Source organism: Macaca nemestrina, chromosome 2, assembly GCF_043159975.1.
Source record: "Macaca nemestrina isolate mMacNem1 chromosome 2, mMacNem.hap1, whole genome shotgun sequence".
In the NCBI taxonomy this organism is placed as follows: Eukaryota; Metazoa; Chordata; class Mammalia; order Primates; family Cercopithecidae; genus Macaca; species Macaca nemestrina.
In genome coordinates this window covers 149069087-149081712 of record NC_092126.1, presented here as the reverse complement: position 1 = coordinate 149081712, position 12626 = coordinate 149069087, and the positions used below count along the sequence as shown (strand labels likewise).

The 12626-nt window shown below is 48.1% G+C and overlaps 1 protein-coding gene and 1 non-coding gene across 4 annotated transcripts in view; both read right to left on the bottom strand.

The window, feature by feature from the left end:
• Positions 1-12626, bottom strand: part of LOC105477691 (interleukin 1 receptor associated kinase 2) — a 79651-nt gene that overhangs the window by 19487 nt on the left and 47538 nt on the right. For all 3 annotated transcript variants that reach the window (XM_071092211.1, XM_011734331.3, XM_011734330.3), the window contains 5 exons: positions 12387-12581; positions 12240-12304; positions 8117-8231; positions 5087-5196; positions 2089-2284 (listed from right to left, as the gene is read on the bottom strand). In XM_071092211.1, coding sequence (XP_070948312.1) covers positions 2089-2284; positions 5087-5196; positions 8117-8231; positions 12240-12304; positions 12387-12581 — 681 coding nt within the window. The remainder of the gene's footprint in view (positions 1-2088; positions 2285-5086; positions 5197-8116; positions 8232-12239; positions 12305-12386; positions 12582-12626) is intronic.
• Positions 7846-7953, bottom strand: LOC112425926 (U6 spliceosomal RNA). Its single transcript, XR_003017137.1, has one exon. It is a non-coding gene; the product is annotated as a U6 spliceosomal RNA (small nuclear RNA).

Sequence of the window (12626 nt, the reverse complement as noted above, 5' to 3'; positions counted from 1 at the left end):
GACTCCTGACAGGTCCCTGCCAGGAAGGGATGGAACAAGGGGAAATGAATAAACAAAGATTTCCTGTGCCCCTTTCACAGGGCAGGCTCTGAGCCAAGTCCTTTATAGAGGACACTGAGCACTCACCAAAAAACACTGCACTGTGCTGCCCACAGGAGAAGTCAAAGTTCAAAATCATTTCAGTCAACCAGAGGCAGGGCTGAGCAAAAGGGTGGCAGGAGACAGGGGGCATTCAATGAATGAATGGACGGATGGGTGGTAGATGAATGGATGGATGGGTGAATGTGTGGGTAGGTGGATAAATGGGTGGATGGATGGGTGGGTGGGTGGCTGCGAGGGTAGGAGGGAGGGTGGGTACATGGGTGGACAGGTGGGTAGGTGGATGGGTGAGTGGGTGCAAGGGTGGGTGCGTGGGTGGATGAGCGGGAGAGTGAATGGATGGATGAGGAAGTCACCTGTGACACTAACACACTGGTTAGAGGGTCAAGAGTAAACAGATATCAGAAGGAGGGTGTAAAGGTGGGAATAACAATAACCACAGTCATCGTAATATTCTTGGTAGGTGCAGGGTGCAAGGTACCATGCTCACCTGCTTACATATATTATCCCATTTGTCTCCATGTATATCGTTAGCCCCATCTTACAGAAAGCATAACTGAGGCCCAGAGACAGAGGTGCTGGGTGTAGGTCACACAGCTGAAGGTAACTGAGCTAGGCCTAGGGGTTCCATCCCCCAGTTCTTTTCTTTTTTTTTTTTTTTTAGACAGAGTCTGGCTCTTTTGCCCAGCCTGGAGTACAATAGTATGATCTCGGCTCACTGCAACCTCGGCCTCCCAAAGTACTGAGATTTCAGGCGTATGCCACCACTCCCTGCCCATCCACCTGGTTCTTAAAGGAGCAGGAGCCTGGACTAGCCCTGCTGAGCTTCACTGAACAACTCTCAGTGGGGCTGAGGGAGGCAGAGGAACCTGCTGGGAGACACAGGGGTACAGAATCTGGGGTTCTTGCTGAGGGCAGAGGTGACTCAGGGCCACGGTTCTAGTGGCAGAGGTAGACAGGAGACTGTGGTCAGAGAGAGGAAGTACAGAGTTCAAGGCTAGAGAAGAAGAGAGGGTGAGGCCCACAGGGCAGCTGTATGCACTTGGCTGAAGCCAACCTGACTGTCACTCTTCTCAGCAGCATTTCCCAGACTGGGTTCCATGGAACACTGACGAGGACAGATATTCTGAGAAAACAAGGTTCCACAGTCAAATGAGCTTGGGAAACACTGCATACCCCTCTCTGGTGAATTCACAAGTCCCAGATTAAAGGCTCATTACCATCCTACCAGCTTGAATTAATCTTGTGGTAAAGAAACCTGCTTGGCTTTGCCTAATGCAATATTTCCAAGCCTGTCAAGGCATAAACCTTTTAACCCACCAATCCTAGAGATCCAAAGGAATTGGAGTTCTACAGAAATATACTCTGTAGACTGCTACACGCAGACCACGAGCTCCTGAGGGGAGGGCTGTGTTTTCGTTACATTCATATTCCTAGTGCCTGGCACAATACAATGGCAGACAAGGATGGTGGTGGTGGCAGGATGGGATGCTGGGTGGGTCAACGGTCGCTGAATGGATGGGCAGCTAAAGAGTGGATGGATGATCGGACAGCGATGAACAAATAAGGACAAATAGACAATTGGATGGACAGGTGGATGGCTGATGGGAATAGGGAAGTCAGGAGAGGATATCTGGAGCCTACTAGAACCTGGATACTCATGAGCGGTTTGCCTTCAAGGGCTGGCAAATTTCTTCTGTAACAGGCCACACAGTAAATATGTGAGCTTTTGTGGGGCATGTTCAGTCTCTATCACATATTCTTTGGTTTAAAAATATAATCCTTTATAAATGTAGAACTACTCTTAGCTCACAGACCACACAAAATAGGCCACAGGCCAGAGTGGCCTGTGGGCCACGGTTTGACAGCCCCTGCTGAACTTTGATGGAACCCGTCTGTGCGCCTCTACCGTATCCTGTGATTACAAAGGAGCTGTGGGAAGGACAAATCAGGGCGGGCCCCAGTCTAAGCAGAGAAGGACGCTCTTACTATTCCACAGCTGAAGATGTCCACTCGCTTCGTCAGCTGCCCCACCCGGATGAAATCCTCTGGCAGATACGCAACTGACGCCTGGAACAGGTGAGTCTTCATCACGGTGTATTTTGACCTTTTGTTGACAGGACACAGGTGAGCCATTGGGTGAGCAAGCTTGGGGGTGAGATTTTGGTCCAGCAAGACATTAGAGCTGTGGAAACGAAAGGGGAGAGAACCTTCTCATTTTGAGCTGGATAACAACAGATTGCCATGGAGACCCTTTGGGGAGACAATATAGTGGCAGAGCAACATCGGCTCCTGCAAGTTGAGGTCTCTAAAGACCCTCAGCATGGAGCTTCTGAGGCAGCCCTGACTGGGGAAGAGAGGACATCAGGAGCATACTCCCTCCAGCAAATGGAGATGGAGTTCAGAATTAGTCTTGCTGCCCCAGGAATGTGGCCAAAGAAGTGCAGCCTCCCTAATTCCCACAGACGCCAACCCTGATCAGCCTCAGCTTGCCAAGCCTATAGGTTGTGCAGACTCAGTCTCTTCCACAACTGTTCCAACCCCCAGCTCTGGCATGGCTGACTCAGGTCTAAGTGGCCAGCATCCTTTGTGACTAAACCTGCCCCAGATCATGTTAAAAAAAAAAAAATCCCTCTTAGCCAGGCACAGTGGCTCACGCCTGTAATCCCAGCACTTTGGGAGGCAGAGATGGGCAGATCACCTGAGGTCAGGAGTTCAAGACGATCCTGGCCAACATGCTGAAACTCCATCTCTACCAAAAATACAAAAATTAGCCAGGTGTGGTGGTGGGCGCCTGTAGTCCCAGCTACTCAGGAGGCTGAGGCAGGAGAATCGCTTGAACCCAGGAGGCAGAGGTGCACTCCAGCCTGGGCAACAGAGTGACACACTGTCTCCAAAAAAAAAAAAAAAAAAAAATCATTTGACCCAGTCATCTAACCCACAGGAGCAAACACTGAGAACATACTCCAAAATGGGAAAAAGCTAAGCCACATGTGTACCGATATTTAGTGCAGGCCAGGTGTAGTGACTCGTGCCTGTAATCCCAATACTTCGTGAGGCCGAGACAGGAGGATCGCCTGAGCCCAGGAGTTTGAGACCAGCGTGGGCAGCATGGCAAGACCTCATCTCCACTAAAACAAATTTAGCTGGGCATGGTGGTGCATGCCTGTAGTCCCAGCTACTTGGGAGGCTGAGATGGGAAGCTGCGGTGAGCAGAGATTGCACCACTGTACTCCAGCCTGGGCAAAAGAGCAAGACCCTGTTTCAAAAAAAATTTTTTTTTGGCCAGGCACGGTGGCTCATGCCTGTAATCCCAGCACTTTGGGAGGCCAAGGTGGGCGGATCACGAGGTCAGGAGATCGAGACCATCCTGGCTAACACGGTGAAACCCCATCTCTACTAAAAATACAGAAAATTAGCCGGGAGTGGTGGCAGGTGCCTGTCGTCCCAGCTACTCGGTAGGCTGAGGCAGGAGAAGGGCATGAACCTGGGAGGCGGAGCTTGCAGTGAGCAGAGATTGCACCACTGCACTCCACAACAGAGCGAGACTCTGTCTTTTTTTTTTTTTTTTGTATTTTTAGTAGAGACAGTGTTTCACCATGTTAGCCAGGATGGTCTTGATCTCCTGACCTCGTGATCTGCCTGCCTCAGCTGCCCAAAGTGCTGGGATTACAGGCACGAGCCACTGCACCCGGCCAAAAAAAAAAAAGTTTTTATCATGTGTGCAAGGAGTGGTTAAGTAAATTATGGGCAAATTCCTTCAGGGGAAGATTAACAAGACACTAAAAAACATGATGGTATACAATGTAGTGAAATGTTTACTATATTTAAATGAAGGGGTAAAGAACAGGATGTGAATTGGTACCTAGGTGCAACCTACAGACTAAGGATTTGTGTGGGCAGGAACTGAAAAAAGAAACAAAACCTAGAGGCCAGCTGATGAGTCACGGGGTAGGTCAGTGGTGACCTCTCTCACCCTTGCATTTCCTTGATTGCTATTACAATTATTGTTGCAATTAAATAAAAATTGGGGCAGAGGGCTGGGGGTGGTGGCTCACACCTGTAATCCCAGCACTTTGGGAGACCAAGGCGGGTAGATCACCTGAAGTCAGTAGTTCAAGACCAGCCTGGCCAATAGGGTAAAAGCCTATCTACTAAAAATACAAAAATTAGCTCGGTGTGGTGGCGAGCACCTGTAATCCCAGCTACTCAGGAGGCTAAGGCAGGAGAATCACTTGAACCAGGGAGGTAGAGGTTGCAGTGAGCTGAGATTGCACCACTGCACTCCAGACTGGGTGACAAGAGTGAAACTCCGTCTCAAAAAACAAAAAAAAATTCGGGGAGAGAAAAGAGGAAAGGACTTCCACAAGTCAAATGGAAAGAGAACTTTGGAGAAATATGAGTTCTGTGTCTATGAAGCCAGTTCTGCCAAATTTTCTGGTATCTTTGGAATCCCTCCCTATCCTAACCATCCCTAGATGGGGACCTCTCCCTCTCGTGTGCATGGCACTGAGATGCAGGGATGCAGGCCTAAGCTGCAGGAGCCTTCCAGACAAGATGCTAACACCAACAGCTACACAAGGAAGGCACAGGTCTCAGAGAAGACACTGAACGAGGAGCTCGAAATCCCAGGGGGTTGGCAGACATGGCCCAAAGTTCAAGGATGGGGTCCAGGCCAGCTGCTGAGTGGACGGTGAGATGCAGCAAGGTGTGGAGGGCTTGTTGGAAAAACAGCAGCTCTGAAAGACAAATGTGACAGGTAGGGAATTCATGCTGAGAGCAATTAGACTCAGAGCACAGCCCGGAAACACTGATTTTTGAGGGCATAACAGAGAAAAAGACATCCAGGGGAGGGCAGAGGAGAGGAGGTGGGAAGAGAAAAACAAAGAGGACAGGAGTGAGTGGCAGGGGTGAGGTGAGCCAGGAATAGGTGCCAGTTCTACCCTTGCAGCCCAGGCCCCAGCAAGGTCCAGCCCACCTCTCTCACCTCTTGATGTTGCTGTGGATGATCTCCAGACCATGCAGGTACTCGACGGCACAGAGCAGCCCTGAGCAGATGCTGACACGCTGGGGCCAGGGGAGGGGGTTGGAGCCACCCTAAGAGAAAGAAAAACAGGACAAACAGTCACAATGTACCTTTCTAAGTCTTGATGGTGGCCGGGCGCAGGGGCTCACACCTGTAATCCCAGCACTTTGGGAGGCCGAGGCGGGCGGATCACGAGGTCAGGAGATCGAGACCATCCTGGCTAACACAGTAAAACCCCATCTCTACTAAAAATACAAAAAATTATCTGGGCATGGTGGCAGGTGCCTGTAGTCCGAACTACTTGGGAGGCTGAGGCAGGAGAATGACGTGAATCCAGGAGGCGGAGCTTGCAGTGAGCCGAGATTGTGCCACTGTACTCCAGCCTGGCAACAAAGCGAGACTCTGTCTCAAAAAAAAAAAAAACAAAGTCCTGATGGCAGGGTCCCCGGCTCCTGACCCTCTCCTCCTGCCCTTCATGTCCTCTGCCAGAGGGCTCAGCATGATACTGCGAGTTTTTCATTGTTTTTGTTTGTTTGTTTGTTTGCTTGTTTTGAGACAGGGTGTTGCTCTGTCACCCAGACTGGAATGCAGCATCATAGCTCACTGTAGCCTTGAAATCCCAGGTTCAAGTGACTCTCCCGCCTCAGACTCCCAAGTAGCTGGGATCACAGGCACGTGCCACCACTCCCAGCTAATTTTTGTATTTTTCGTGAATACAGGAAATGTGGCCATGTTGGCCACGCTGGTCTCGAATTCCTGGGCTCAAGTGATCCACCCACCTCGCTCTCCCAAAGTGCTGAGATTACAGGCATGAGCCATGTGCCTCACCCTATACTATGGGTTTTGACATCCGACAGATCTAGAGGTAACTCCCAGTTCAGACATGCACTAGCTATGTAATTTTGGAAAAAGACACTTAATGTCTCTGAGCTTCAGTTTCCTTGGGTATAAAATGGAAATGTTAATCCCTATGTTTTAGGGTTGCTGTAAGGATTCAAGGAAATATATGGTATGCCCCTAGCATAGCACCTGCCACACAGTAGGTGCTCAATCAGCGGTTATTTTCATCATGTCTATTATAGTGGCTGCTCTGGAATTTCTCTCGGAAAGAGGCTGGTTGGGAGAAGAGCTAGGGAGCTTGTGTGTGAGAGCCAAGCACCTGGGCCTTATGCTGATTTTATCTGTATTAGGGGAAACTTCACCAGGGCTAACTCTCATTTGCTCCCACTGTTGTTCTAAGACTGACTCTCCCAGGCTAAATCATCACTTTTTTTTTTTTTTTTTTTTTTTGAGACAGAGTCTCACTTTGTCACCCAGGCTGGAGTGCAGTGGCACAATCTCAGCTCATTGGAACCTCTGCCTCCCGGGTTCAAGTGATTCTCCTGTCTCAGCCTCCTGAGTAGCTGGTACCACAGGCACATGCCACTATGCCTGACTAATTCTTATATTTTTAGTAGAGACAGGGTTTCACCATATTGGTCAGGCTGGTCTCAAACTTCTGACCTCAAGTGATCCACCTGCCTCAGCTTCCCAAAGTGCTGGGATTACAAGAGTGAGCCACTGTGCCCAGCCTCATCACTTATTTTTGAAGCCCTGGAGTAGGACCCACATCCACTAAGAACTGGCCTGGACAACCCCTGCTAATTTCTTCTAAAAAACTCTGAAACCTAGAGCCAGACAAACCCAATGTAAGCTCTGGCCTGACACTTGTCTCCTATGTTCCTTTGGGCAACTCACTTTGTCTCTATGTGTCAGAGATTCCTCTTTTGAAAAATGGGAGAAGAAAGTGCTTTGGCTGTGGCACGGCCTGGAGGAGATGACCTGTGTAAAACCCTTATCAAAGCAACCTGCACACAGTGAGTGCCCAGAAAAGCTAATGATCATTAGTATGCCATGAATAACTGCTTTGTCTGGTCTCTGCCATGGGAAGCAATAATTCTGTTATGGAATAGCTCTTTCCCCTCTATTTGAGGATACGATAAGCAGAGGCCTGTTTTAAAACACTGTAATTTTTATTAAGGATTACCTTCACATGATGTAATACTCTAATAGTAAGTTTGCTTCTTATTCTGGGCCCCAATCACCTAGTTCTCCTCCCTAGCAGTAGCCAGTGAACCAGCTTCTTGTGTATCTTTCCAGAGATATTCCATAAACACACAAGCAAATAGGTATATATTAGAAGAACATTTTATAACAAAAATTCACCTCTACTTTTCCATACTCTTTACCTCTTAATTCTTTTTCTTGTCCTACTGCATTGGCTAACACCTCCGGAACCACAATGAACGAAGTTTGTTCTGTGAGATACTTTTGTCATGCTCTTGATTTGAATGAAATGCCTCTCATCAAATTTTTTTATAGATATTTTCCTGGGCCGGGCGCGGTGGCTCAAGCCTGTAATCCCAGCACTTTGGGAGGCCGAGACGGGCGGATCACGAGGTTAGGAGATCGAGACCATCCTGGCTAATACGGTGAAACCCCGTCTCTACTAAAAAAAAAATACAAAAAAACTAGCCGGGCGAGGTGGCGGGCGCCTGTAGTCCCAGCTACTCGGGAGGCTGAGGCAGGAGAATGGCGCAAACCCGGGAGGCGGAGCTTGCAGTGAGCTGAGATCCGGCCACTGCACTCCAGCCTGGGTGACAAAGCGAGACTCTGTCTCAACAAAAAAAAAAAAAAAAAAAAAAAAAAGATATTTTCCTGAAGATGTTTAATCAGATCTTTTTGCGCTTTTCTTTTTCTTTTTCATATTTTGTCATCCTCATTCAGGAGCCATGCTGATCTTCTCTGTATCATTCCAATTTTGGTACCCATGCTGCCAAAGTGAGCACTTAACCAGATTTTATGTATCCTGGCCCCACTTCTCTCCTTGAAGTCTCCCTGGTCTCACCTAGATGGCCCCTCTCCTCTCTGAATTTCTGTAAGTCCTTAACCCTTGACCCCACGGCGGGGTGCAGCCTGGTCCCATTCTCTGACCATGACCCAGTCCCTTACCTGACCCTGCAGTCTGTCCTGTAGGGAACCATTTGCCATGTAGGGGTAGATGAAGCTGTGAAACTGTCTTGCAGCACAGAAGCCCAGCACAGGTAAGACATTGGGGTGGCAGCATCTGGAATCGGGCATCAGTGCAGGGGTGAGGAGTCAGACGGAAAGAATGATCTACTTCCTCATGTCCCACCCCTCTTCTGCCCTCTCCTCCTCCAACGCCACCAGTAACCTCCCAGGTTACTGGTGCCACATGCTCTGACCCCTAAGGGCCTGGCCCAAGTGGAAAGATGAAAACTACTTGCCTTCAAGGAGTGTGGCAGTCCTCACCCTGCTTTACTGCTCTGCAGCACATGACACCTCAACTGCCCCATCTCCAGAAACAGAGACTGAGAGCTTAAGGGACTTGCCCAAGGTCAGAAACTAGCAAGCAGTAAAGCCAGGACCAGATCCCACATCTGCCTGACTCTAGGACTGGGGTTCTTTCCTGAAATCCTCTTCTGCTGGTTCTCAGTCACCATTCCCTCCTGACTCTCCTCCTACGTCTCTCACCACCCTGTCCTGGCCCTTTTCACTAAGACCCCCCTCCTTTGCCTTCCTCTTTCTGCCAGCTGGACTCCTTATCTTGTTTAGCATGTTGCTCCTCCAAGAACCTCCCATTGCTATAGGGAACATTCCCAAATCTCTTATCGCCAGCACCATCCTAAGCTCCAGACCTGAACGTCAGCTTGCATCCTGATGCTCAGGTCAACATCATCCTAGCCTCAACAAGTCCCAAACCTGTTTTTTCACCCATATTTATTATCCCAGAAAGGCACATCACCACCCACCCAGTTTCCTAGAAACCTTCTTATCTCCCATATCAAATCAGTCACCATTCACTGCCACAAATAACTTTTAAAATGTCCCTTCATTCCCCTCTCCTCTGCCTTGGGTCACTTGGATTGGGTTAGGCTCTGATTCAACCTCCCAAGACCATTGTAAATGGCCTCCTGCCGTATCTCTCCACCCTTCTCTGCTTCCCGCAAGCCAACCTATTACTCGCTTTTGCATACTCATTAGAGTTATTTACATGTCTCCCCACTGGACCATAAACTTTCCCAAGGCAGGGGCTCTGTATGCTTCTGGCCTACACTCCCTAGAGCCTAGAAAAGGGCTTGGCTACTCACATTTTCTAAATCGATGAATGAAGGAGTGACTGCCGACTCCGTGAAAGCACTAAGCCAAAGTGGAAAGGGAATCATACTTCTAGTTTTTATTAGATGTGTGTGTGTGTATCTATGTGTGTGTGTGTATGTACACATATGAGTATTCATATACATGTATGTATAGAGAAAGCATTAAAGAAAACATATCGAAATATGGGCCCGGCACAATGGCTCACATCTAAAATCCCAACACTTCAGAGGCCAAAGCAGGAGGATCACTTGAGCCAGGGAGTTCAAATCCAGCCTGGGCAACATAGCGAGATCCTGTCTCTACAAAAAAAGTTTTAACAATTAAAAAAGGAAATATATCAAAATATTAAAACAGTAGTGCTTATCTATAGGTGCTGTGAAAAATAGTTTCTGTTTTCTTATTTATAATTTTCTTTATGTTTAAATTTTTACTATTTAAATAATTAATTAATTAAAAAAAATTTTTTTTTGAGACAGAGTCTCACTCTGTTGCCCAGGCTGGAGTGCAGTGGTGCAATCTGGGATCACTGCAACCTCCAAACCTCCACTTCCTGGGCTCAAGTGATTCTCATTCCTCAGCCTCCTGAGTAGCTGGGACTACAGGTGCGTGCCTACACGCCAGGCTGATGTTTGTATGATAGACATGAGGTTTTGCCATGTTGGCCAGGCTGGTCTCAAACTGACCTCAACTGATCTGCCCACCTCGGCCTCCCAAAGTGCTGGCATTACAGGTGTGAGCCACCATGCCCGGCCTTTATTTATTTTTGAGACAGAGACTCACTTTGTTGCCCAGGCTGGAATGTAGTGTCGTAATCTCGGCTCACTGTAACTCTGCCTCCTGGGCTCAAGTGATCCTCCCACCTCAGCCTCCCGAGTAGCTGGGACTGCAGGCATGCACCACCACACCCAGCTAATTTTTGTATTTTTTGTAGAGATGGGGTTTTGCCATGTTGCCCAGGCTGATCTCGAACTCCTGGGCTTAAGTGACCCACTCACCTCAGCCTCCCAAAGTGCTGGTATTATAGGTGTGAGCCACCATGCCCAGCCAAAAAAATGTTTTTATATATATATTTTTTTCAGTTGAGACAGGGTATAGCTATGTTGCCCAAGCTGGTCTCAAACTCCTTGGCTCAAGCAATCCTCTTGCCTTGGCATCAAAGTTCTGGGATTACAGGTATGAACCACCATACCTGGTCAATTTTCTTTTTTTTTTTTTTTTTTTTTTTTTTGAGACGGAGTCTCGCTCTGTCACCCAGGCTGGAGTGCTGTGGCCGGATCTCAGCTCACTGCAAGCTCCGCCTCCCGGGTTCACGCCATTCTCCTGCCTCAGCCTCCTGAGTAGCTGGGACTACAGGCGCCCGCCACCTCACCCGGCTAGTTTTTTTGTATTTTTTAGTAGAGACAGGGTTTCACCGTGTTAGCCAGGATGGTCTCGATCTCCTGACCTCGTGATCCGCCCGTCTCGGCCTCCCAAAGTGCTGGGATTACAGGCTTGAGCCACCGCGCCCGGCCAATTTTCTTTATTTTTTTTTTTTAATTTTATTTATTTATTTATTTTTTGAGATGGAGTTTCGCTCTTGTTGCCCAGGCTGGAGTGCAATGGCGTGATCTCGGCTCACCACAACCTCCGCCTTCCAGGTCCAGGTTCAAGCAATTCTCCTGTCTCGGCCTCCCTAGTAGCTGGGATTACAGACGCCCACCACCACGCCCGGCTAATTTTGTACTTTTGGTAGAGACAGGGTTTCTCCATGTTGGTCAGGCTGGTCTCGAACTCCTGACCTCAGGTGATCCGCCTGCCTCAGCCTCCCAAAGTGCTGTGATTACAGGCATGAGCCACTGCGCCCGGCTAATTTTCTTTATTTTTTAACACTGGTTCCAGAATGAACAGATACTCAATTTTCTTTATTTCTTAAAATACCCTACAATATAAGGCACAAGTGTTTCAGATGAAAAATAATTTTTTAAAAAAAAAAGCACACACATGGCCGGGCACAGTGGCTCACACCTACAATCCCAGCATTTTGGGAGGTCGAGGCAGGAGGATCATTTGAGCTCACCAGCCTGGTCAACATAGCAAGACCCCATCTCTACAAAAAAAAAAAAAAGAAAAAGAAAAAAATGAACTGGGTGCACACCTATAGTCCCAGCTTCTCAGAGGCTGAGGTGGGAGGATCACAAGCCCAGGAGTTCAAAGCTGCAGTGATCTACGATCATTCCAAGGCCATTCTAGCCTAGGCAATAGAGCAAGACCCTATCTCTTAAAAAAGAAAAATAAAGCCTGGCACGGTGGTTCACACTTGTAATCCCAGCACTTTAGGAGACCAGAGTGGAAAGATCACTTGAGATCAGAAGTTTGAGACCATCCTGGCCAACATGGCGAAACCCCGTCTCTACTAAAAATACAAAAATTAGCCGGGCGTGGTGGTGCACGCCTATAATCTCAGCTACTCGGGAGGTTAAGGCTCAAGAGTCACCTGAACCTGGTAGCAGAGGTTGCAGTGAGCCGAGATCACACCACTGCACTCCAGCCTGGGAGACAGAGAAAGACTCTGTCTCAAAAAAATAAATAAATAAATAAAAAATAAAGAAAGAAAGAAAAAAAAAGGAGAGAAGCAGATTTATTCCCATGTGGAAGGAAGGAGTTGGAGTAAGCCAAGGTTCCTTTATAATTCTAATCTAGACATGGAATTGCTACACAGGAGAAGAATGGACTCTGGAGCCAAACCAGGTAGATCCAAATCCTGGCTCTGCCGCTCATTAGCTGTGTGACCTTGGATGAGACATTTAACCCCTCTGTGACTCAATTTACCCATCTGTAAAATAATGTGATAATAGCAGCTACATTTATAGGGTTCTTGTAAGGACTAAATGACATGCCTGGCACACAGGAAGCACTATATAAAGGTTAGCCATCATCATTATTAAACACAGGATTTTCCAAAGGGGAGGCTTACCTAAGACAAATCTGCAGCTCTGCCTGGAAGAATCTTTCAATTGATCCTGGACTTGAACAGGCTGTCTGCGGAGAAAGAAATCAGAGCGTGAAGATCCCGCCCCACCCCTGCAGCCTCCACCCCAACTAGAAACCAAGAAGCGCTCACCTCTCTGAGCTTCTTGAAGACGAATGGCGTCCCGTGCCTGTGCCCTCGGTAGACATCAGCAAAGGTCCCCTGGCTGATTTTGTGGTTTTGATTGAAGTCATCAGTTGCCTGGACCACATCTGCCTCACTCCAGAAAAGGCTGTCTCCAGCCAAGCTCAAAAGTTTTTCCTGCTTAGGAATGGACGTGCTGTAGTCCTGGACACCCAGAGAGAAGAGATGGAGATTACTATGGAATCTCGT